The sequence below is a fragment of the Eulemur rufifrons genome, chromosome 7 (genome assembly GCF_041146395.1).
Source record: "Eulemur rufifrons isolate Redbay chromosome 7, OSU_ERuf_1, whole genome shotgun sequence".
NCBI classification, from domain to species: domain Eukaryota; kingdom Metazoa; phylum Chordata; class Mammalia; order Primates; family Lemuridae; genus Eulemur; species Eulemur rufifrons.
In genome coordinates, this window is record NC_090989.1 from 161921625 (window position 1) to 161947717 (window position 26093).

Sequence of the window (26093 nt, forward strand, 5' to 3'; positions counted from 1 at the left end):
TTTAAGCAAGACACACTTGGTCTCTGCTGTCCTTTGTTCATGCATTCTTCCAAATGGACTTATTTTAGAAGATTCTGGTGTGAGGTAAAAGATGAAAAAGGGAGACCAGAGCCAAATGTGGGGCCTCTTGGATGCCAGGCTAAGGGATCTGAAGCAGTGAGGGGACTCGAGCGGATGTGTGGCTGCTGAAAGTGGTGTTTTAGGAAATTAATGTGCTGTCAGTGTGCAAGGTGAAGGGAGAAGGGTGAAGGAAAGGAAGAGGCGTCGAGGATGATAATGGAGCAGTGGCTAGAAAAGCCCCATCTCAGTTCCATGGCAGGAGGGAGAGAAGGAAGGAGGAACACGACAGAGGAGGGGTCTGCCAGGTAGAGGTTGTCAGGGAAAGAGGCACCAGAAATGACTAGAGAAATAGTGTCACGTAAATGAGGAGTAGCTGGTCTTCCCAGGAAGATGGTGAGTCTAACTTTGGTTTTAGACATTTTGATTAATACTGAAAAGGGAGTGTTACTTGTCATAACAGCTGACATTGTTTAAGCACTCACTATGTGCCAAGCTAAGTGCTTTATGTTAATTTATCTAATATATAAATATATTAGATAATATATAAATATATATTAGATAATATATAAATAGATAATTAATATAAATTAGATAATATAGACTAGTTAATATAATTAGTTAACATAGATAATATAGTTAGATAATATATTAATTATCTAATTCATTCTCTCGTCAGCTTTGTTGAAAATAGTTTACATGCAATAAAATTCACTAATCTTAAGTATACAATTTGATAAATTTTGACAAATAAATATACCCGTGTAACCTGTGTAACGTTTTCATCATGCCAAGTGCTTTCTTGATGTCCCTCTGCAGTCAGTACCCTCCCTCTGGTCTCTGGCAATTACTGATCTGCTTTCTGTTACTATCGTTTCATCTTTTCGAGTATGTCATTTATAAGTGTAATCTTAGAGGATGTGGTCTTTTTTTGTCTGGCATCTTTCACTTAGCATAAAGCTTTGAGATTCTTCCGTGATGTTGTATGTTTCTTTTTATTGCTGAGTAGTATTCCACTGTATGGGTATAACACAGTTTGTTATCCATTCACTGGCTGGTAAGCATTTGGGTTGTTTCCAGGTTGGGGCCATTATGAATAGAGCTATCATGAACATTTGGGTAAGGTCTTTGTGTGGACATATATTTTCATTTCTCCTGAGTAAATACCTAGGAATGGACTTGCTGGGTGATAGGCTAAGTGTTCTAGATTTTCATTTGACCCTCATGACAATTCTGAATTGCATTTGTTATTGTCCCCATTTTTTAGTTGAAGAAAATGAGGTGCAGGGAGGATAAGTGACTTGCCCTAGGCCATAGGGCTGGGAGTGGCAGAATGAAGGTTTGCACCACACCCGTGAACTTTGAATGAAAGAGATGAGTTGGGAGCCGTCCCTCAGCTGATCTGCTCTCAGGGCCTGCAGAGTGGTGAACCTGATTGATGGCTCCACTAAGCCTAGGCCTAGAAGAAGACGAGCTAGAGGTCCCTGTGAACCGCAGAGCCAGACGGTGGTCTGGGTGACCATTTTCTCAGTTCTCCCATCCTGGCTGCATAGGAGTGGACTTAATTCATTACATACAGTGGAGGCCTTAGGGCAGCACAATCCAGTGGAGGTGTTATGCGAACCGAATATGTAATTTTACATTTCCTAGTAACCGCATTAAAAAAGTAAAAAGAAACAGGTGAAATTAATTTAAATAATATAGTCTACTTAACACAATATCTATACAAAATATAATTTCAACATGTAATCAATATAAAAACTATTAATATATTTTACCTTCCTTTTGGCATACAAAGTTTTTGAAATCTGGTATGTATTTTACAATTACAACACATCTCAATTTGGACTAGCCACATTTCGGGCACTCAGTAGCTACATAGGGCTTGTGGTTAATATAATAAATACTAGTATCCAATAATATCCAAATGTATTGTTATGGAAAGAGATCCATGTTATATTAAGTGGGAAAAAAACAAGTTGTAACATACTATGTTTAATATGCTTTCATTTTCATAAATATTCATGTTTATACCTGCAAATAGTCTGTAACTGCACTGCCCAGTACTATAGCCACTAGACTACTTTAATTTAATAATATTAAATAAAATAAAAAATTCAGTCCCTTAGTCACGCTAGCCACATTTCAAGAGCTCCCATGTGCGTGGTGGCTGCCATATTGGATGTTAAGTCTTAGATCACTGCTCTCTCCAGACTGCTGAACTGGTTGAGAAAGACTGAACTAGAGGGTAGGACCTGCTAGCCCTGTAACCATCGGGACTTCGTGATCACTGAGCCCCAGAACCTCTGGTTTTTCAGAATAAAGCACAGGAAGGAAACCTATTGATGTGTAACCATTGTTAGTACCTTGGGGAGTTTAAAAGGAACATGGTGTGGAAGCAAAACAGCCTCTTCGAGGACCCTGTTCCATTTTTGTACAGCTGAAATTAATTGCCATTCAAATTGCTGTGTACCCCATAAACCTGATGTCCACTTGAGGCATGTTCCTATAAAAATGCTTATTTCTGCTTCTTCATATAACCCGCCTAATGTTCACGGTGGGGCTTGTTTAACATTGTGGAGAAGAAGCAGTTTTCTTATTTGTACATAACTTATGTGATGCCCAGATTACATTCAGCTCCAGCAGTTTGTGTCCTTGTAGGTGGGTTTCAAAATGCAAGGGTATTAAAGTTAGGCAACTCACCAGGTGGTGTCCTGAGAGCTCTGTTGCTATATTAACTCATATTAATTACCCAGGCCTACCTTCTTGTCCTTACCGCTCACTTTCTCAGCTTCCTCCTGACCTGATAGACTGGTTCTGCCTGCCCAGTTGACCTCTGTTCATCAGAATGAGACCTTATGGGATGGAAAGTATTCTATGGCCCAAGGCCATAGAATGTAGACAGGGCTGTGCCCCTGGGTCACACAGGCCTGGGGCAGAGTCCATTCTCATCACTTCCTAGCCCTGTGCCCTCGTTTAAGGCATCTACCCTTTCTGAGTCTTGGGGTTCTTGTCATAAAAGGGAGGTAGTGACACCTCCCTCCAAACATTGTTGGGAGATGTTGTAAGCTGACAGCTACAAGGCAGAGAGTAAGTGCTCCATAAGCATAGCATCACTACCTTCCGCTTCGGGGAAATGTATGGCAGCACGACATGTGTACCACGGTCACGGACATGTTTGTTTATGAATTTGGAGCTAGTGTCTCAGGATGACACAGTGACATTCTCAGGCGAGGTAGATTTATGTGTAGTCAACTCTGTTTTCCTTAGTGATGGTGACCATTATTAAACCAAGTCCGTACTCCTCTAGCTTGACTTCTCCCATCATTTCAAGCTCCTTTCCCACCAAATGTTTTACCAACCCTGATACAAGTAGAAGAGTTCATTTACTTTACTTTCATCTTCTGTTATCCCAGTCTCCCCAGCATAGTAAAAGTGCTGATGAGTAGTAAAGTGCCAAAGAAAAAAGAGTGATCAACTGCATTTATTATTGATAACACACTGGGCTCTTATCTAAACTCAGATGATCTCAATCCTTATCTTACCGCTCAGGATTCCTTATTTTAAAGTAGCATGTTTTCAATTGCATGTGTAGCAAACTGAGAAACTTTTTTAAAAATTGTTTTTCCTGATTGTAAAATTAATTTATGTTTATTGAGAAGCTGAAAAACAGAAAAAAAGTAGCCAAAAGTGGGCATAGAACCTGGCACAATAGAGGCTGGAGTAATGTTACTCTTTCTTAGAAACCAGAGACTGATAAACTTGTTTCTCATATTCAAAGTGAATGGCTGCTTTTTGTTTTTCCCTTTGGTACTCTTAATAGTTCTGCTTCTGTCTCCTGTGCTTGCTGATTAAAGCCCTGATATATTCACCTGCAGATACTTTGTGTTTGATATTTTCCTAGCAGGGAAGAAAACTGACAGTTATAAAGCTGGCTGTTGTGCCAGCTGCTCTAAATCTAATATTCCCTATTAATAATTTAATATTCACTATCTCATTTAATATTCACTGTAGCCCTGTTGGCAAGGTGTGAAAGTGAATAAACTGAGGCTCAGAGAAGTTAGGTCACAAAGCCAGTAAGTGGCGGGTGGCTTTGAATCCAGATCTCTGTGAATGGAAAGCCTGTGCCCTCTCCCCCTGGGGACTTGTGGCTGTGGCAGGGAGGAGGGATGGCACATTGTGACTGATCATTACATAGTGGCCAGCTCCTCCTCCAGGCCCCAGAAGGACTCCCCGGCGGCCTGTGAGGCAATGGGAAAGGCCGGTAGGTAGCGAAGACACGGCCCCAGGAGGGAGCATTTCAGTCTTGAGCATGGACTCAGCACAGTACTAGCTAAGGGCACGAGGGATGAGGAGTTGACTAACTCAGATACCAGAACTCCCATAAAAACCATTGTTTCCAACCTGATCAGAGTTTGTATGGTTAATTGTCTTTTCTAACCAGTTAAATATGTGGTAAGTGAGGTTATGTTTACTTCATCCGTTTCTACGGTTTTAGGGTGTTGTGTGGATTGTAGAACAAGAGGTTATATTTTGTTTTTAGTTACTATTGAATTGAGCCTCAGATTTTTGAGGGCTTTTTTGTTGTTTTACTTTAACGTAAGATGGAATTACTGGCTTTCTCTTTTAGCAAATTATGCAATTTACTTTGGTATCCTTTAAGGATCGTTTTACTTATAGAATGTTGCAGGAACTGGCTATTTAAAATGCCGTATCCATTCTGTGGTTATGTTTGAAGTCAATAGGATTTTGGAGTGTTTATTTGCAGTATTTCTCCCACCTGGAACATCAGCTGTCTTTGAAGTTGGTGTGGAGACCAGCTCTCCTGGCAAGGCAGGACCCTCCCACAAGGAGAGCGTGGACTTCAAAAGGCCTGGAGAAGGAAGAAGCACGCAGGATCAGGATCGTGGCCCTTCATCTCACTGCAGGGATCAAAGTGTGTGTGTGATGTGTTTCTTGTGCTGTCTGTCAACACAGAATAGAGACTGGGGAATTTGTTTTGCATAAAGTTAAAGCACACGATTCTATGATTCGGTCAGATTCTTTTTTTTTTTTTTTTGAGACAGAGTCTCACTCTGTTGCCCGGGCTAGAGTGAGTGCCGTGGCATCAGCCTAGCTCACAGCAACCTCAAACTCCTGGGCTCAAGCAATCCTACTGCCTCAGCTGGGACTACAGGCATGCACCACCATGCCCAGCTAATTTTTCCTATATATATATTTTAGTTGGCCAGGTAATTTCTTTCTATTTTTTTTTTTTTTCAGTAGAGACGGGGGTCTCGCTCTTGCTCAGGCTGGTCTCAAACTCCTGACCTTGAGTGATCCACCCGCCTCGGCCTCCCAGAGTGCTAGGATTACAGGCGTGAGCCACCGCGCCCGGCCCAGATTCTTAAATGAAATTTATTTCACTTAGTTGAAAAGGAGATGCATTTGGCTTCACTCGCCTGCAAAAATTTAGGTTAAGGTAGTGGTGATTCTTCAGTTGCCTTTTAAAAAAACCCTTAATGTTTTCATTTGTTTTCAGGCAGTATTTGCTTGTTATTGGGTTGCATGACAATTGAAATAAAACAAAGGTAGGTTCTGGCACTGAAAATCTGCAGATGAAAGAACAATAAATAATGAATATTTAGCAGAGCTAGGAGTAATCATTAATTTTAAGTGAAATATTAAGGACTGTAAACAGCTAAACAAGTGGCTAGTGAGTTTAGCTGAAGTCCTACAAACCGAATCTGCCATGAGAATTTCCCCTAGAAATTTACTGTCCTTTAGTGTGATACTCACAACTGCCTGTGAGCTGCAGCTGATGTGCTGTGTAACACTGTGATTTTGAACACTGATTCTTATAAAGGGATGAAAAGTCTGAGCTTTAAGAGATCCCATGGGGATTTTCTTTAAAGTGCTATTTAACTTTACCTAGTTGTAGGTGCACAGGCTGCCTCCTTCCCACAGGTGCCAGCAATCACTCAACAAATACCCATCAATGAGTATATTTGCTGTGCTTCTACTATTGGCCTAACATTTTGCTAGGTGCTATTTGGAGCACACAAAAAATGCGTAATTCTAGCCCTTGAAAAACTTAATCCGGTTGGAGCGATCCCCCTCCCAAACACAGACAGACATGGGACAAAAATAGCAATAACATGATTAAAAAGCTGAGCTTCTTAGGTTTTACAACAGCAAAGCAAGGGGAGTAAGTAAGGGGTGTTTAGAATACAAAGAGTCTAACTGGGTAGAGGAGGGTTTGAATAGAAAGAAAGGGTTAGGACAGTTTGGTCAGGTGGTAGAAAACCATAGTAGCTTGGCTAAGGAGTTTGGGTTTATCCTATGGCCAGTGGGAGCCATGGAAGGTTCCAGAGCAGAGAAGTAGCATGGGGATGTCCAGCAAGGTCACTTATTTTCAGCATTCTTTTCAGGCCTTTCTATGAAGAGAAAGTGCCAGGAGAGAAGTGAATTTGGGAGTGAACCCAGAGGCATGTTGTGGCTGGTGGACACTGGACATAAACAGGCCTGCCTCCCGTCCCAGGTGCCCCACTTCCTAGTCAAGGCGTCTATGCTTCAGAGACTCATTGCCCTGTGAAGTGAGGGCAATGATTCTTCCTTGCTTCCCTTAAAGAGCATTGGCGGATGGTGTGAGTGGAGCCTATGGAGCCACCACTACAGGGCTCAGGCAGGTACAAACTATGCCCAAGAAGACAGAAGAGCCGAGCCGTTAAGAAGAGGCAGAGAGGTATGGGGTGAGGGGTGGGGGATGCCATGAGCTTTGGTGGGTGGTTGCTTCATCTGTTTCCTTCCCCTCATGCAAAGGTTTTTATTTTTGTGGTGTGGAGCTGCTTCCGATTTCTTTAAGAGGTTTTAGAACACTGATCCTTGCCCGTGGCTGCATGCTGGTATCACCAGGGGAACTTTTAAGACCCACTAATGCCTGTGCCCCAGCCCAGACAAATTAATTCAGAATCTCTAAAAGATAGGGCCCAAGCATAGGTATCTTTTCTTTTTAAGCTCTCTATGGGATTCTAGAATGCAGCAGGGTTGAGACCTAGAGAGATGGGAACACTGACAGGTATCTGCAAAACATCTCTGAACAGCTGCCCATAGCTTTCTGTCCTTTGTGTCTCAGGGTAAATCTGATCGCTGTGCCAAAAGGGGAGAGCGAATTATGTGGATTAGGCTGGTTTGAAGGTTTGCTGTAGCTCCTTAACACTTTTTTTTCGAAGTAAGCTGTGTTTGTAGCCTCACTAAAGTAATTTGAGGTCAGGCAGAGTCAAAATAAGTTTTCCTAAAATTTCATTAAACCAAAGTACCTTTAAGTACCAGCTACTGTGCAGTGCAATCCTAAATACCCTTTCAGAAACTCAGGAAAATAAATTTCCTGTGGGAATGCTTACTTGGAAAATGGTCTGTGTTGGGAGCGTTAATCAACAGTTGTAGAAATGACAGCTGCCGCCCCGCAGTAAGAGTCAATAGGTCTGCATCATTAGGGTGAACCAGCTAAGTTCCACGGACTAGTGAGGACCCTGTCTTTCGGGGCTGCACAAAGAGCCTGGCCTCAGGGCTTCCCCAGGTCTGGGGGTTGCCAGCCATGTCTGACTGGTCGAACGGTCTTGGGAGTCAGCAGGACTCAGATTCCAGTTTCCAGTCAGCTGCTTCTTAGCTGTGCGACCTTGGGCAGCTCACTTAAGCTTGCTGAGCTGAGATCTACCCTCTAGGGTGGCTGTGAAGCTTGATTGAGAAATGTTGGCTTAGGGGCTCAGCAAAGTTCCTTGCACATGGTCAGTGCTCATTTTACATGAATTCTCTCTTTTCTTCCTTCAGTTAAGTCAGAACTCACATGGTCCTAGTGCATTTCCAGCGTGAAAAACTTCAGCACCAGACCACACTGACTTGTCAGAATGCCCACAGGCCAGGGCTTGCCACAGCAGCCTCCCTGGCGTGCCAAGATAGGGGGTGTAATGTCAGGTTGAGGAGCAGGAAGGATAGGACCCTTTGGGGAAGTGGCAGCAGATGGCAGGGTTTGGTGGCAGGCACAGATTCATCTGACTTAGGGCTGCCCTGCAGGGCTTTTAGCTCTCTCCCTTCCATGCCTGATGGGCCTTGGTGGTTTATCTTCTCTTTTAAACATGCTGTAGGTTCTGTTCCACATCAGAGAGGGCGGTAAAGATGGGAATGATTCACTGGAGGATTCTGGGCTGCTGACTCCAGCTTGGGAGGTAGAGGCCTGACTTCAAATGCTGGATTTCTATTGGTCTCCAGGGCTCTCTTCTCTTTACTTTAATAAGAGCAATAGCCTGGTGGCAAGCAGTAAACAGCTGTGCTACTTTTTTTTTTTTTTTTAGTTTATAGCATTGGAAATTTGAGGTTAAAGTATTTCTTTTTGGTCAGGCTGGATGGTGGTATCAAACAATCTAAAAAATATTCAGATGGTCCCACTGAAGTGGAATAGAAATATTTCTGAGCTAATTCACCTCACCTTGTTTCCCATTTTATTTCTTATCTGTAACCACATGGCAGATGGGATTGGGGGCCGCACTGGAGCTTTGGTCTTTTTTTTTTTTTTTTTAGTAGTTTTATTTGGTTCCTTAACAAAGATGTCTGGTCAATTTTGTGATTTCCTTTTTAAAATTAAATTAGATTTTATTTTATTTTTAATTAACAAATAGTAATTGTATATATTTATGGGGTATAATATGATGTTATATATATAGCCATGTGTCGCTTAACAACAGGGATAGGTCCTGAGAAATTGGCAATTTCACTGTTGTGAGAACATCACAGAGTGTACTTACGCAAACCTAGATGGTCTAGCCTATTACACTCCTAGGTTATATGGTATAGCCTATTGCTCCTAGGCTACAAACCTGTACCGCACATTATTGTACTGAAAACTATCAGCAATTGTAACACAATGGTCAAGTATTTGTGTATCTAAACATATATAAACATAGAAAAAGTACAGCAAAAATACATTATAAAAGATAGAAAATGGTACACCTCTATAGGGCACTTACCATGAATGGAGCTTGTAGGACTGACAGTTGCCCTGGGTGAGTCAGTAGTGGTGAGTGAATGTGAAGGCCTAGGACATGACTGTATACTACTATAGACTTTATAAACACTATATACTTAGGCTACACTAAATTTATTAACAAATATTTTTCTTTCTTCAATAATAAAATAACCTTAGCTTATTATAAATTTTTTTACTTTATAAACTTTTTAATTTTTAAACTTTTTGTCTCTTGTAATAATATAGCATAAAACATAAACACATTGTGCACTTATGCAAAAATATTTTATTTCTTTATGTCCTTATTCTATAAGCTTTTTTCTATTTTTAATTTTTTTTTTTCCTTTTTAAACTTTTTTGTTTAAACGAAGACACAAAGACACACATTAGCCTCGGCCTACACAGGGTCAGGATCATTAGTATCACCGTCTCCTACCGCTGCATCTTGTCCCACTGGAAGGTCTATGGGGGCAATAACATGCACGAAGCTGTCATCTCCTATGATGACAATGCCTTCTTCTAGATACCTCCCGAAGGACCTGCCTGATGTTGTTTTACAGGTAACTTTTTTATAAGTAAGAGGAGTACACTCTAAAATAACTATGAAAAGTATGATATAGTAAATACATAAACCAGTAACATAGTCATTTATTATCATTAGCAAGTATTATGTACTATACATAATTGCATATGCTGTACTTTGGTATGACTGTTAACTCAGTAATTTGTTTACACCAGTGTCACCACAAACACATGAGTAATGTGCTGCGATACGATTTTAAGACAGCTATCACTAGGCGATAGGAATTTTTCATTATAATCCATTATAATCTTACTGACTACCATCATATGTGTGGTTCATCATTGATTGAAATGTTATGTGGTACAATGCTGTATATATTAATATTAATACTTTGTACCAAAGCAAGCTAAATAACATAACCTTATGTACTTATCATTTCTTTGTGGTAAGAATGTTTAAAATCTATTCTTTTAGCCATTTTGAAATATACAATACATTATTGTTAACTACAGTCACCAAGCTGTACAATAGATCACTAAATCACTCCTATCAACTGAAACTTTATACCCTTTGACCAACCTCTCCTCTTTCCTGGTCCACCCCACACCCATCCTATGGGAACTACCATTCTACTCTCTGCTCTGGAGTCTCGTCTTTTTTTTTTTTAGACAGAGTCTCACTCTGTCACCCTGGCACTAGAATACAGTGGCATCATCATAGCTCATTGCAACCTCAAACTCTTGGGCTCAAGTGATCATCCTTCCCCAGCCTCCCAAGTAGCTGGGACTATAGGTGCACACCACCTGTAATTTTTCTATTTTTAGTAGAGACGGGGGTCTTGCTCTCGCTCAGGCTGGTCTTGAACTCCTGACCTCAAGCAATTCTTCCAGTCTCGGCATCCCAGAGTGCTAGGATTAAAGCATGAGTCACCGCGCCTGGCCCAAAATTTATGTACTTTATGTAAGTTTATCTAAAGGAGGCCAGCAAATGGTTACTTAGCACCTACTAGGTGCCCAACATTGAGCTGGAATTTTTAAAATTAATATTATTTCTCTGATAAATGAAACAATGGATGCTCAAACTGACTTTTGAGATTAACATTTTTCTTCTACTTTAGATGTCAAAAAAACCTGTCTAGGCCGGGCGTGGTGGCTCACGCCTGTAATCCTAGCACTCTGGGAGGCCGAGGTGGGCGGATCATTTGAGCTCAGGAGTTCGAGACCAGCCTGAGCAAGAGCGAGACCCCATCTCTACTAAAATAGAAGGAAATTATATGGACAGCTAAAACTATATATAGAAAAAATTAGCCGGGCATGGTGGCGCATGCCTGTAGTCCCAGCTACTCGGGAGGCTGAGACAGGAGGATCCCTTGAGCTCAGGAGTTTGAGGTTGCTGTGAGCTAGGCTGACGCCACGGCACTCACTCTAGCCTGGGCAACAGAGAGAGACTCTGTCTCAAAAAAAAAAACAAAACAAAAAAAACCTGTCTATGTGTAGTTCTTTGGAATTACTTCTTTATATGTGCTAATTTACAGTTCTACTGTAGGAATGTAAAAGCCCAGAAAATTTGTCAGTAAACAATTCTGAGAAGAACATTTCGAAGCTAAAGGACTGATCCCCAAATGTAAGACCAATGTTTTTAGCATTTTATCTTTATGTATTCAGAAATAATTGCATTAGCATAATGCTGAAGAGATTTGCTAACTACACAAACCAGTTTTGAAATGTTTTATAAACCCGTATGAAACCAGCTAAGCATGGTGCCAGGTACATTGTTGATTCACTTGTAATAATTGAGTGGATATTGTTGAATGTACCATCCTTAACATATTCCAGAAGAGGCAGAAATTGCTGCTTATGTGGACTGTATCAGCCTTTGCTAAATAAATAGAACAGAAATGAATGGAAGGGTAATAAGGTCAATTTTAAAATTCAGTTACCAGGTTAACATGCTTATTTGGCTTTAATTTTTAAATAACCTATTTAAATCAGTGGAATTAATTCAGTAGAAAGGATTTGTTGAGTACTGCTTGATAAGCATTTGTTGAATAGTGACTGTGAGTAATGCCTAAATCATACCATTCAGCATTAGTAAAACAAGTCTGAGCATTTGGGGAAAAAACATTAACATTTTTTATGACTTAATTTATATCTTTATCGTAACTCCCTGTATGTATAAGCAGGAGGCTGGACTAGGTCTGTGTTTCTTGCTTACTTATTAGTAAGAGTTACCTGGGTAGGCCATCGAAACTTCTAATTCCTTGGTTTCTGTTCTAGAGATTCTGGTTGAGCAGGTCTGGTGCAAGTACTGGGAATGTGTGTTTTGAATACACCATCCACCCTACCCCTGCCCAGCCTGGTGATTTTTATGATCAGGCAGGTTTGGGGGATCACTGGATCTGGTTTCTTTGGGAAATGCCATCAGTGCATATCTACTACATCTTTTTACTTGTTTTGTTAATCATGGCCTTTGGTAGCTTACTATGTGCATAACACATAAACACTAAAAATCATGGATCTTAGTCTTCTGACTGCTACCACACCTAGTTATAAATGTCTGGATTTTGGCCAGACGCAGTGGCTCAGGCCTGTAATCCTAGCACTCTAGGAGGCTGAGGCGGGAGGATCCCTTGAACTCAGGAGTTCGAGACCAGCCTGAGCAAGAACGAGACCCCATCTCTACTAAAAATAGAAAGAAATTAGCTGGACAACTAAAAGTATATAGGAAAAATTAGCCGGGCATGGTGGCGCATGCCTGTAGTCCTAGCTACTCAGAAGGCTGAGGCAGAAGGATTGCTTGAGCCCAGGAGTTTGAGGTTTCTGTGAGCTATGCTGATGCCATGGCACTCTAGCCTGGGCAACAGAGTGAGACTTTGTCTCAAAAAAAAAAAAAAAAAAGAAAAATCTGCATTTTGCTTATTTTTTAATGAAACTTTTTATTTGAGATAATTGGTAATTCACATACAGTTGTAAGAAATATTGCAGAGATCCCATAAACCTTTTACTCAATTTCCTTTAATGTTAACATCTTGTAAAACTGCAGTAAAATACCATACCCAGGATATTGACATTGATAGTGAAACATCCATCAATGCAAGCATCCCTTACTTTGTTTGCCCTTCTATAGCCACATGCTCTTCACCCCCTGTCCCCCACGCCCATCTCACTACCCTAGCCTTAATCCTGGCAACCACTAATCTGTTCTCCATCTCTATAATTTTGTCACTTCAAGAATGTTATATAAATAGAATTGTACAGTATGTAACATTTTGAGACTGTTTTTCTTGACTCCACATAATTCTCAGGCGATTCATCCAAGTTGTATATATTCTTGTTCATTTCTTGTTCTTTGCTGAGTAGTATTCCATGGTACAGATATAGCATAATTTAACCACCTATTCTATTGGAGGACATCTGTCTTGTGCCCACTTTTGGGCTATTACTAATAAAGCTGCTATGAACATTTGTGTACAAGTTTTTTTGTGAACATTGTTTTCATGTCTTTGAAATAAATGCCCAGAAGTATAGTTGCTGGGTTGTATGGTAGTTGCATATTTAGTTTTTTAAGAAACATCCAAACTATTCTGGAATGGCTCTACCATTTTATATTCCCAGCAGCAGTGTATATGTGATCCAGTTTCTCTGTATCCTAGCCAGCATTTGGTGTTATTACAATTTTTTCTTTCAGCCATCCTGACAGGTGTATAGTGATATCTCATGGTGGCCTTAATTTGCATTTCCCTGATGGCTGTTAATGTTGAACATATTTTCATGTGCTTATTTGCCATCTGTATATCCTCTGCAGTGAAATATCTGTTCTTGGCATTTGCCCATTTTCTAGTTGGATTTTTTTTTTTTTTTACTGTTGAGTTTGTGTTTTCATAGAACAAAAGTTTTTAATTTTGATGGAGTCCAATTTCCCCTTACATGGATGGTAATTTTGCTGTCAAGTCTAAGAACACCTTGCCTAACCTTAGGTCCCAAAGATTTTTCTTCTTTTTTCTAAAAGTTTTATAGTTTTACATTTTACTCCTAAGTCCATGATTCATTTTAAGTTAATTTTTGTATTAATATTAGGTGTGAATCTTAGGTTGAGGTTCACTTCATTGCTGTGGGTGTCCAATTGCTTTGGCACCATTTGTTGAAAAGGCTGTCCTTCCTCTATTGTACTTTTGTCAAAATTTAATTGAGCATATTTATGTGGGTTTATTCTGGGTTCTTTGTTCTGTTCCAGCAATTTATTTTTATGCCTCCACTAATACTACTTAGTCTTGATTATTGTATTTACCTAATGTCTTGAAATCAGGTAAACTGATTCCTCTTACTTTATTCTTTTTCTTTTTTTGTAGTTGTTTTAGCTATTCTAGTTCCTTGCCTTTCCATTTAGAATAATCTTGTCTATATCTAGAAAAGAATCTTGTTGGGATTTTGATAGGATTTTTGTTAAACCTATATATCAGTTTGGGGATAAATTACATCTTTATGTCTCTCTATTTATTTAGAGCTTTGATTTCTTTCATCAGTGTTTTATAGTTTTCAACATACAAGTCTTATGTGTGTTTTAGATTTACACCCAAGTATTCCTCTTTTCTTTGAGTAATTTGAAATGGTATTATATTTTTAATTTCAGTGTTTATATGTTCATTGCTAGTATATAAGTACACAATTAGTATGTGTAGACTTATCTTGTATGGTAGGACTTTGTTGAACTTATGTATTAATTTTTATAAATTCCTTGGATATTCTACACAGGCGATCATGACATCTACAAATAGAAACAGTTTTATTTATTCGTTTTGATCTGTATGGCTTTTCTTTCTTTTCCTAGCCTTATTGCATTGGCTAGACTTTCCCAAATTTTGTTGAATACGAATAGGAGAGCGGACATCCTTGCCTTGTTCCTGATCTTAGAGGAAAGTATCTAATATACCATTAAGTATATTAGATATAGGATTTTTGTAGAAGCTTTTTATCAACTTAAGGAAGTGCCTTCTATTCCTCTTTTTCAGAAAGTTTTTAATCATGAAAGTGTGTTGAATTTTGTTAAATGCTTTTTCTGTATCATTTGATATAATCATGTGATTTTTCTTCTTTAGCCTGTTAATATGGTGTATTACACTATCAATTTCCAAATAGTGAGCCAGCCTTGTGTCCCTGGAATAAGCCCCCTTGGTCATGGTGTATAATTCTTGTTATATATTGCCGAATTCTGTTTGCTAATATTTTGGAAGAGATTTTTTAGTCTATCATCATGAATGATATTGGTCTATAGTTCTCCTTTTTTGTACTGTCTTTGGTTTTGGTATCGGGGTAATACTAACTTCATCAAATGAATTAGGAAGTGTTCCTTCTGTTTGTTTTTTTTTTGGGGGGGGGAGGAATTTGTGTAGAATTGGTATTAATTTTTTAAACACTTAGTAGAATTCTCCAGTGAAACCATTGGCTCTGGATATTTCTTTTTGGGGAGTTTTTTAAGTTATAAATTTAATTTTCTTAATAGTTATAAAGATTGTCCAATAATCTGTTTCATATTGGGTGAATTCTAGTACTTAGAGTTTTTTGAGGAAGTGGTCTATTTCATCTAAGTTGTCATATTTACGTCTGTAGGTTTGTTCATAGCATTTCCTTATCCTTTTGGTGTCTACAGAGTCTGTAGTGGTATCCTGTTTGATTCCTAATAATAGTAATCTGTGTCTTACCTCTTCTTTCTTTGTTAGTTTTGCTAGCGGTTTGTCAATTTTATTGATCTTTTCAAAGAATAAGCGTTTTATTTCATTGATTTTCTCTATTTCTCTGTTTTCAATTTTATTGATTTCTGCTCTTTATTTCCTTTCTTCTGCTTACTTTGAGTTTATTATCATCTTCGTGCTTTCCTCTTCTTTTTCTAGGTTCTTGAGGTAGAGCTTAGATTATTGATTTGGTACTTTTCCTCTTTTCTAGTATAAGCATTTAGTGCTTATGGTTCCCTTTCTGCACTACTTTACTGTGTCTCACAAATTTTGATATGCTGTATTTTCTTTCAGTTCAACATATTTTTTAAAGTTTCCCTTGAGGTTTCATTGTTGACCCATGAATCATTTAGAAGTGTGTTGTTTAGTTTCCAACTGTTTGTGGAGATTTTCTTGTTATCTTTCTCTTATCAATTTCTAGTTTGTATGACTTCTTTTTTTTTTTTTTTCCTGAGAGAGGGTCTCGCTCTGTCACCCAGGCTGGAGTGCAGTGGTGTGATCATGGCTCACAGCAGCCTCAAACTCCTGGGCTTAAGCAATCCTTCTGCCTCAGCCTCCTGAGTAGCTGGAACTATAGGTGCACACCACCACACCCAGCTAATTTTTCTTATTTTTTGTAGAGACAAGGTCTCGCTATGTTGTCCAGACAAGTCTGGAACTCTTGGCCTCAAGCAATCCTCCCATAGTGCTGGGATTACAGGCATGAGCCACCATGCCCGGCCCTGATTTCAATTCTTTTAAATTTTTTAAGATTTATCTTATGGCTCAGGATATGATCCATATTGGTCTATATTGCATGGTCCTTGAAAAAAAGGTGTTATTTCATCTAATTCTGCTATTATCGGATGGAATGCTCTATAAACACTAATTAAATCTTGTTAGTTGATGGTATTTATTGCTGAGTTCTATATCCTAACTGGTTTTCTGTTTAGTTGTTCTATCAATTGCTGAGTCTCCAATTATAATTGTAGGTTTGTCTATTTCTTCTTGCAGTTTTATCAGTTTTTGCTTCACATATTTTATAGCTCTATTGTTTGATGCATGCATATTTAGGATTGTTATGCCTTCCTGATAGATTACCCTTTTGTTTTATATAATCTCTCCAGTAATTTTTTTTGCTCTGAAGTCTGCTTTATCTGATATTTTTACTTATTTTTGATTTCCTGATTTGGGGATTTTATAACTGAGGCTCTTCCCCCTCTCCTTTTTTTTATAGGAATATATCATTCGGGTGCAAAGAGGAATTTCTGTAGAAAACAGCTGGCAGGTAAGCATTTTTTTATCAATTAGAAAAATGTTTAAATTTGTGACTAAAACCTTGACTTGCGGCATCTAAAAATCTGGAAAAATCAGAACATGAATAAATATAAATCCTATTTCTTTTAGCTATAAACCTTTAAAATTGAGCTTTAAGACAAATATTATAACAGACTTTTCTGTTCCCAGTTTGGTTAAATTGTGTGTGATGTTACCATGGAGAGTATCTAGGAATTTGTTCTCCAACTCAACCCAGAGCAAGCAGTATATGCAAATTACTTGTTTTGTTCCTAGAAATTCAAACCTCCTCCCCTGTTGCTATGATTAGTCTACCAGGTAGAAAGGTGAGACAGCATCCTGAATATTGTACAGTTTGGGACCCTACATTATATGGACTCCTAAGTCCACTCATGGGCAACTCTGGTGCTAGCTCCCTCATTTTCTCTGAGGAAGGGCCTTCTTGGGGCCCCAGGCTTTGTTTTCTTGAGTGGTGGCCTCAGAGAAAAAAAAAACTTTCTGGACAGATCTAGAGATCCTCCCATCCCAGTTGACTTGAAGAGGGTGGCTAAATTCTATATAGGGGCCATTTCTTTCCTGTCTTAGTAATTATAATTACCACCTCTCACCCCTTCCCCGCATCCAAAAATCTTACCTTGTCTTTCATAGCCCAGCTCAAACCTTAAGCAGTCTCTGACCACAGTGGCCTACACTTGGTCTTTTCTTTGACTGAAACTTCAAACTGCTTTTTGTTTGAATAATTATTATATTTAACCTCTATTGAGTATTCAGGACTGATTCAAACACATTAATTCACTTAACCCTTTAGAAACAGTCCCCGGCTGGGTGAGGTGGCTCACGCCTATAATTGTAGCACTCTAGGAGGTCAAGGAGGGAGAATCACTTGAGCTCAGGAGTTCGAGACCAGACTAAGCAAGATCAAGACCCCCCCCTTTACTTAAAAAAATGGAAAAATAAGCTGTGTGCAGTGGCGTGTGCCTGTAGTCCCAGCTACTTGAGAGGTTGAGGCAGAAGAATCACTTTAGCCCAGGAGTTTGAGGTTGCAATGAGTTATGCTGACACCACTGCACTTTAGCCAGGGCAACAGAGCAAAGCTCTGTCTCAAAAAAAAAAAAAAAAAGTCCTATATGGTAGTATTATCCCCCTTTTACATTTAAGAGGTAAGTAACTTGTCAGAGGTCACACCTAGATCATTGGCAGAACAGCACTGGAATTCATGTATTCTTTGTGGTTAACCACTGTCCAGTCTTTTGCTTCTTGGCTCTTATAAGGGATGGCCTTATATTTAACTTTTTGATGTGTATTTGGCAAGCAGGGCCAACAGCAATGTCCTATCAGAAAAATCAACCCTTGATACAGTTTTCTAGATCCATTACATTAGAAACCTGGGGGCATATAGACTCTTGGGCCTCATCCTAGATATACTGATTAGATTCTCTGTGGGTGGGCTTGGTATAATACTATCTATACCTTTCCTTCCCCATTGTAAGTGTCATGGCCAACACTCCTATAATAAAAGGCAGGTTAACGAGGGAAAAGCACAACAGATTTATTTAATTAAAGTTTTACGTGATATAGTAGCCTTTAGAAATGAAGATCCAAAGACCCAGTAAAAATGGAAAACTGTCCATTTTTATGCTTAGATTTGATGAAGAAGGGACAGCTATGTAGAAATGTGATTGGACAAAAGGGGTATGACCCAGGGGGTGGAGGAGTGACCCAGCAAGACCTGTCCAGATGCTCCTTGACCTCTCTGTGTAACAGCCCATCCTTCTGGGCTTGGGGCAGCACTCTTTTGGAATGAGGGTCTTCAGGGGAGAGTGACCTTTCTAGGTTTTATGGCTTGCTTTGGGAGAGAGGGGTTCTAGTTTCTATGACTGCCTTGGGGAAGAGGGATTCTGGTTTCTATGACTTGCTTTGGGGAAAATAGAGGGGCTGGAGAAAGGAGGGCAGAAGGCCAGAAAAACCTTGCTTGTGAGGCCTTCTAATCTCCCCTAGTGCAAAGTGGTATACTTTGGGGTGGCATTTTCTGAGCCCCAGCAGGTGATCTCCAGGTAATTCTTTTGCACACTAACATTTGAAAATACCAATAAAGTATGAAGACAAACTATTTATTGTAAAGCAAAATAATTTCCTTGATTTGAGCCAGAAGAGCTAGTAGAATTTGACATCGAATCAATGACATCAATACAACTAAGAAAGAATATGTAGACAAGGGAAGGTGGACTGTCTGCCAAGAGGGGGAAACCTGGGGAGTCAGGGTGAGGTGTGACAGCTCTGCCTGCAGGTGTAATCCAGTCTCCAGCATGGCGGAGGACGCTTTATCCAGAGCAAAGGTGTCTACCTCCTTGTGCTTTGAGTCCATGTTCAGTAAAACTTTTTTAAAAAAAAAAACTTCTAAATCGTTCATCTTTCTAGGTGCCTGGTTAATAAGAAAGATATTTGAAGAGTTATTTGCCCTGAAAACAAATACTGTCACCTGTTGATGTCTTGTGAGTTGAGCTGGCATTACCCAGTTTCCCCTTGGCCCAGCCAACTCTGGGGCACTGCTAGGTCTGTTTTTTGGTCCTGTCCAGTTAAACAAGTTAAGCACCAGGTATAAGCCCTACTGCCCTTAGCACAAGTGCCTTAGCTCCAGGGTACCAATATTACTAATATTAGTAAATATTAAATAAGCAAATGAAAAGAGATGGTCTTTGCTGAATAAAAACACCACTGTCTTGTCTCTTACAGATTGTTAGAAGATACAGTGACTTTGATTTGCTGAACAACAGCTTGCAGGTAACTGTTTTAAAACTGCAGTGATACATGTTGATTGCTTGGGGTGTCTCAGAAACTGGTTGGAAATACCAGTATCAGGAACAAGAAATGAGCACATTTCTCTGGCAAGGAAGATAAATTCATACTTTAAATAGATGATGTGTGTCTCTAAAAATAAACTTTTGGGAATAAACATGTGATTTATAATTAATAGTCACCTTGCAACTGAGTACCTTTGTGCCAGACTGTATCCTTACCACAGTCATAGGGCGCTGATGTACTGTCTCCTTTTCATAGATTAGGAATGATGAAGTGGATTGCTAGCCGGGCCTGGGACTCTGAGACTCTGTCCACTGAATTAGGCTCACAGTCAGCATTGCAGACGCATGCTGCAACAGTAACTGTAGACACTCGGCATTTTCGGTTTAACTGTTTTTCTCCTACATATGTATTTTGCAATCCCTTTGATTTAAATGTTTCTAACCTGATGGCCATAACGGAAAGAAGGATGGACTGCAAAATCTTTGTCTGGAAACACAGCTAGTGTGGTAATGGTTGAAGGGTCCAAGAGGGGCTTTAGCACCACGGAAAGTAATGGCAATACCAGCCGTGTCTTACCTGGCACAATGGTCTTCAAGTGCTGAGGATTACTGAAGGCCATTGAACTTGTGTTTTACTGCAGATTTGGTTGGTAAAATAAAACCCCTTTAATCTGAGCCAGAGTGCTTGGCTCATGACCAGCTCAGCCAGGAGGGAAAGAACTGCTCCCTTCATTGGTGAACTGCAACCAGCCAGCAGCACTAGGGCGGAGTGACCTCTGATCTTGTCCACAAAGGTCAGAGGTCTAGGAGGGAGCATAATGCTTCCTTTCCTTCAAAAGGCCACGTTTTGTTGATCAGACTTTTTAGCATTTTTAGAGCCCAAACTTTAATGTTACTTACAACACTGCTGAAAGCATGAATGCCTTATTTTCCTTCTGGAGGAATTGGTGTGACCAGTTTAAATCTGCAGATAGAATATTGGCAGGAATTGAATTCTCCTCATTGTCGGGTTTAATTGGTTTTATTTTTGGATTTTAATAGCATCGTCTTTGCACTCAGACAAAAGCTGGGCCTATGATGACATTGTAGATAAGGCAACAATGTGCAGTTTATTCCAGTGGCGAATTTTCTCCTCAATCCTCCCTTCCCCTATGCAGTGGCCCACAGGACATTTCCACACTGGTGTAAGCATTGGGAGTTAACACTGGGCCTACTAAGTGTTTCTACTTTTATGCACAGGTGAGCCTCTGCCCAGTATTAAAGAAGGGGGAGTGATCTTTGTATAATGTCATTCAGCCAGAGCTGAGTAAGAATTATAGGAGAAATATTTATGAAATTGAGATTGCCTAGACCTAGTTTCTGAGAATAGAGTGTGGGGAGGAAGGTTTTATCTCCCATTTGCTCATACTTTGGAGATATAAGGTTGAACCTCCACAACTATTCACTTATGGCTTTTTTTGTTTTCTTTCTTTCTTTCTTTTTTTTTTTTTTTTTGAGACAGGGTCTTGCCCTGTTGTCAGGGCTGGAGTGCAGTGGTATCAGCATAGCTCACTGCAGCCTCAAATTCCTGGGTGCAAGCAATCCTCCTGCCTTAGCAGGAGTAACTAGGACTACAGGCACACACCACCATGTCCAGCTAATTTTTCTGTTTTTTGTAGAGACAGGATCTTGCTATGTTGGTCAGGCTGGTCTTGAACTCCTGAGCTCAAGTGCTCCTCCTCTCTTGGCCTCCCAAAGTGCTAGGATTATAGGGGTGAGCCACCGTGCCCGGCTCACTTATAGTCTTTTTAATATAATAAATTTTATTTTTGTTTCAGTGTAATTTTACCTTTTAAAATGGTTACTGTTGGTCTAATGCCTATAATCTCAGCACTTTAGGAGGCCAAGGTGGGAGGATCACTTGAGGACAGGAGTTCAAGACAAGCCTGGGCAACATAGCAAGACTTTGTCTCTATAAAAAAAAAAAAAAATTAGCTAGGCATGGTGGCACACACCTATAGTCCTAGCTAATCAGGAGGCTGAGGTAGGAGTATTGCTTGAGCCCAGGACACTGAGGTTACAGTGAACTATGATCACACCACTGCACTCCAGCCTGGGTGATAGAGCAAGACTGTGCCTGTAACAAAAAAATAATAATAAAAAGACACAACAGAGCTTGTTTCTGGTCTCTCTGTCACCACCATGAGAAGACACAGGAAGATGGCCACCTGTGAATCAGCAAGAGGGCCCTCACCAACCATGCTGTCACCCAATCTCAGACTTCCAGCCTCCACTGAAAGTAAATTTCTATTGCTTATAAGCTACCCAGTCTATGATACTTCGTTATAACAGCCCAAACTAATGAAGATGCTATTAAAATACTATTATATAAAAATAAAATAAAATGGTCACTTTCAATGTGAATCTTATTTCAAATGCAAATATCCCCATGTATTGCTGTTGGCTTGTGTTCGGCAGAATATGGCCAGACATCATTTCAGTGGGAGGTTTTTCTGGAACCAAGTAAACAAACAGAAGAAAGTATGTACAGCTTTTTGGCAACAAAATAATTTCAAAACAATCTTTATAAAACAGACCAAAAAGACTCAAAAGCCTCAGAATAAAACTGTGACCATGATTTTCAGTGTCTGATTACCCTTTTGACAGATAAACGAGTTCCTGCTGAAGAAAGAGAAATATAATACACGTACGCAGAATTGTCTGAGTCCAATTGGAACATGTCTAAGTGAAAAAAAAGCAGAATGTAAAATTGTACATGCAATATAATATAATTACATGCAACACTTAGAAAAAAAGGATTGGAAGTAAATATGCCAAAATGTTAATGGTAGTCCCCAGGTGGGGGGATTATGAGTTATGTTTTTTTTTTCTGGTTCTTTATTCTGTTCTGTTCTTTCCAAGTTCTCTACAAACAAACATGTGTAAGCTATATAATTAGAAAAATAGAAAAATGCTGTGTTTTCCCAACTTTTGATAGTGAGCATATTTTGTGGTAACGACAAAGAAAAACCACCCCCTTAATTTAAATGCAACAGCAAATTAGCAACGTAGGGAGACAGCATACAATAACAAAAAAGAAAGAAGCAGGAAGTTGAAATGTTGGGAACTGGGCCGAGAGGGAAACCCAGGCTCCGCCCTTAGACTTGGCAAGGAAGCCTGGCTCTGCCCCTTACCAGCATTGAGACCTTGGGTCATTTCTTCTCTCCGGCCTCACTTTCCCCATCTGAAAAGAAGGGGTTGAACTGGATGACTTCTGAGGTATCTTATAGCACAAATGTTTTGTGATTCGAATTTTGCTGCCCATTGTTGACCTTGGAGTGACTTTACTTAGACCAGGGGGAAATTGGAACAATGGAGGGTTTGTTGAGAGCTTAGAACTCCCTAGAATACTGGCTGGAATATGGTTGAAGGCAGATTAGTAAGACCTGATGATGGAAGTGAGTAAGGAGAGGTGAAAAGATTGAGCCTGGAGGTTTTCCCTCTAGATAAAAGCTACTTTTCTGGAAACTGTGATATAGTTTGTCATGTAATTTGGAGGCTTCTACTAGGCTAGCATGGGTCAAATTATGGGTTCTAGACCCTACTTTGGGAATCATTCCCCCTTTACTTGTCACTCGGCAGTTTTTATAAATGGAACTCAGGGACTTCTGGCTTTCTTGTTTTCTTTTCCTTCTGTTAATATAAGAAACTGAATATAGGGCATGTTAAAGAGGAAAGGTAGCAAAAGTGAGACAATGGGATGTCCTGGCTTGAAGTCATCAGGTGGAGGTGTCCAGGAAACCAGTGGCTTAGTGACTTTATCATCCATGTGCCAGGATTCCTTTTCCTCCCTTCTAATTAGCGTTGGAGTTTTAAATTTTATATCCTATAATTGGGAAGCATTTTAGACATTCTAGGAAAAAGCTGAAATAGAAAATTAGTGTCTCTTGAATGCTAATCTTTTTTAAAAGGGAAGATTTCAAAATAATATACATGTTGCATAGTTTGAATACTTTTAGGAATATTTATTGTGAGATCTTAAACTTAGGGCAGGAAAACCACATCCATTCTGTTTGACATTAGCAGGGACGCTTTTTTTTTTTTTTGAGACAGTTTCACTCGGTCACCCAGGGTAGAGTGCAGTGGGCATCACCATTGCTCACTGCAACCTCAAACCCCTGGGCTCAAATGATCCTCTTGCCTCAGCCTCCAGAGTAGCTGGGACTATAGGCATATGCCACAATGCCCAACTAACTTTTTCTATTTTTTTTTAGTAGAGATGGAGTCTCACTCTTGCTTAGGCTGATCTCAAACAATCCCCTGCCTCGGCCTCCCAGAGTGCTGGGATTACAGGCGTGAGCCACCGCGCCAGCCTAGCAGGGACACTATAGCTGTTGGCAAAAGACATCTTTGTTTCACTTGATGATTAACAAGAACTGATGGGATGTCTGGGCAGATCAATACATTTTTTAAAGCAAAATGAAGCTTGAAAAAATAGATCAGTTGAAGCTTGGAGGCCACAAAGTTCAAAACAGGTACTTTATCAAATTTGTTCTCACATTCCCACCATGAATGAAAAATAGCCAAAATATTGAGATTTGAATGTGAGGATATCAGACATGACTCTATTCTGAGCAATATGGGATTCAGTTGGGTCTTTTAAAATCCTTGCTGCATGTGTAATCAGTTTGATAAACAGAAGGGATTTTCTTTCTTTTTTAACTGAAAAAAGTAACAAATGAACACCATCAACATTTCATAGTGGAGAAATAAAAATTAACCAACCTGCTCCCAGAGGTGGCTATTGTTAAGCATTAAGCAGTTGGTGTGAATCCTTTTAGACATTCTTGTGCCTATATAACCATATCCCCAGGCTTATACAGCAGGACTTTGAATAACATCGTTTCATTCAACAGTATTTGGTTGTAACATTGATGAGGAAAAAAAGTCAATTCCTGGCAGGGATCATTATCTGAGTGGAGTTTGCACATTCTCCCCATGTCTGCATGGGTTTTCTCTGGGTACTCCAGTTTCCTTCCACATCCCAAACATGCACAGGTTAGGTGAATTGGCATGTCTACATGGTCCCAGTCTGACTGAGTGTAGGTGTCAGCACGCCATGCAACGGAATGGCACCCTGTCCAGGCTGGGTTCCTGCCTTTAACCTTGACCTGCCAGGATAGGCTCTGGCTACCTATGGTGACCCTGAACTGGGAAAATGGAGTAAATAATTATCTTGTTTTTATTAATCTTTCTTAAATGTATGTATAGCTTGCATTTATTTCAGCGTTTAACATTAGACATGTTTTGGGTCTTTAGTTAGAAGTTTGGTTGTGTTTTCTAACCAGGAATATGCCATAGGAACTTAACTCTTGTTTATATCAATTAGTCTATAGTAAACTTGGTTATGTTATTTGTTCTGCTTAAAGTCACAGTTTCCAAGAACCTATAGACGACATTAAGGGAGGACTTACTGTACACACACACACACACACACACACACATCAATGAGATAATATTCTGCAGCTTCATAAAATGGTTTTAAGAAAGATATATCAGTTGTGTTTTAGGTAATATATTACCCTTGATTAAATACTTTATGCACCTGAACAAAAAAAAATAATAAAATTATTGGCTTGGATGTGGAATAGCTGAGTGATTTATTTTCTTTATAAGTATGCATTTTATTTTAACTAATAAAGAAACTGCTATTAGATAAAGCTTAATTGTATGAATAAGGAAAATGACCTGAAACCTAAGTGTCTTATTTGGAAATGAATTATGCCATGATAGTAAATTTAAGTATGCTCTGACAATTTTCATAACTATGTTGGAGAAATAGACAATTTAGAATTGTCAGCCAGCCGGGTCCGGTGGCTCATGCCTGTAATCCTAGCACTCTGGGAGGCCAAGGCGGGCAGATTGTTTGAGTTCAGGAGTTCGAGACCAGCCTGAATAAGAGGGAGGCCCCGTCTCTACTAAAAATAGAAAGAAATTATATGGACAGCTAAAAATATATATAGAAAAATTAGCTGGGGATGGTGGCACATGCCTGTAGTCCCAACTACTCAGGAGGCTGAGGCAGGAGGATTGCTTGAGCCCAGGAGTTTGAGGTTGCTATGAGCTAGGCTGACGCCACGGCACTCTAGCCTGGGCAACAGAGCGAGACTCTGTCTCAAAAAAAAAAAAAAAAAAAAGAATTGTCAGCCAACCTTTTCATCTTGTCCAGTATCAAGTTCAAGGTCTTCATTTGGCTGCGTCATTGTTGTTTGAAAAATACAGAGTGGAACAGTCTAAGTTAGGTTTGCCCACCTGAGTGGTTTAGAGTACATCCTTTTCTGAGTTCAAGATGCCCTTCTCTTTAGCTCTTACCCTCAATCAATGCACATGCCACCGGACTGCTCTAATATAAGCACAAGTGTAGAATAGCACTACTCTTTGAAAGTGACTTTGCTAATTAAATTAAACTGCCAATTTGATGCTTTGTTTTTAAAGTTCAAAAAATAAACTCAAAGTTTTAAATGCTCTGGAAAATGATAGTAGATTGAGCATCTGTATTTACTTTTCCTCTGTCCCCAAACCACTCTAAAACAATAAATAGTGAATTGACTTTACACACACACACACACACACACACACGCCCTCAAGGATAAATAGAATGGGAGAGGAAAAAACTGCAATAGAACGTTTTAAGCTCAAAATCCAGTGGGTGAAAGCTAATTAATTAAG

The 26093-nt window shown here is 39.6% G+C and overlaps 1 protein-coding gene across 50 annotated transcripts in view; it reads left to right on the forward strand.

Annotated features, from left to right (window-relative positions):
* Window positions 1-26093, forward strand: part of PXK (PX domain containing serine/threonine kinase like) — a 77179-nt gene that overhangs the window by 11358 nt on the left and 39728 nt on the right. For 18 of the 50 annotated variants that reach the window (XM_069475948.1, XM_069475964.1, XM_069475965.1 and 15 more), the window contains exons 2-3: window positions 16526-16576; window positions 19318-19365. The exons of 17 other annotated variants lie outside the window; for them this stretch is intronic. In XM_069475948.1, coding sequence (XP_069332049.1) covers window positions 16526-16576; window positions 19318-19365 — 99 coding nt within the window. The remainder of the gene's footprint in view (window positions 1-16525; window positions 16577-19317; window positions 19366-26093) is intronic. 15 more of the 50 variants (XM_069475973.1, XM_069475978.1, XM_069475954.1 and 12 more) reach the window with 2 other exon arrangements.